This window comes from Buceros rhinoceros, unplaced genomic scaffold (assembly GCF_000710305.1).
Source record: "Buceros rhinoceros silvestris isolate BGI_N320 unplaced genomic scaffold, ASM71030v1 scaffold24708, whole genome shotgun sequence".
In the NCBI taxonomy this organism is placed as follows: Eukaryota; Metazoa; Chordata; class Aves; order Bucerotiformes; family Bucerotidae; genus Buceros; species Buceros rhinoceros.
Window position 1 is genome coordinate 4,109 of NW_010425485.1, and position 467 is coordinate 4,575.

General features: G+C 63.0%; 1 protein-coding gene across 1 annotated transcript in view; it reads right to left on the reverse strand.

Annotated features, from left to right (window-relative positions):
• The window catches only part of CASC3 (cancer susceptibility candidate 3), a gene marked incomplete at both ends in the record, with an annotated part of 7,393 nt that overhangs the window by 3,397 nt on the left and 3,529 nt on the right, over nucleotides 1-467 (reverse strand). Inside the window, 2 exons of the mRNA XM_010141176.1 lie at nucleotides 14-249; nucleotides 386-422. Coding sequence (XP_010139478.1) covers nucleotides 14-249; nucleotides 386-422 — 273 coding nt within the window. The remainder of the gene's footprint in view (nucleotides 1-13; nucleotides 250-385; nucleotides 423-467) is intronic.

Consider the following 467-nt stretch of genomic DNA (forward strand, 5'->3'; position numbering starts at 1 on the left):
TCCGCCGGCTCGCCGTTTCGAGACAGGTGCTGGGCGCGCGCTTCCGAAGCGCGGTAGCTTGGACGGGTCTCTTTGTAGCCCCCCACCCGCGGATAGCTCCTAGGCAGGGGCATCCTCCCTGTGCCAGCGGAGCTCCTGTTGGTGAAGGTTCGCGGGGCGGCCGAGGTGCTCTCTGCCCCTTGGTGCCTTGGGGGCTTATTTGGCCTCTCGTTGGACCAGTTTGGCTCTCGCTGAGGAGGACTCCCAAACCTGAGGGAGAAAAACAGTGCAAAGGACTGGAAATAAATCCCAGGGTGAGAGGCGCTGACATGCCAGGAACCCCGCTCCGAGCTGCAGTGTCCAGAGCTCCCAGGACCAAGGTCCCACCCCAGGGATCAAAGCCAACACGGCTTCCCTGCTTCGGGGCTTCAGGCTCTCTGGAACAAGCCAGGCTCCAGTTTGACTGTGCCGCCCACCTTGGCTTTCGC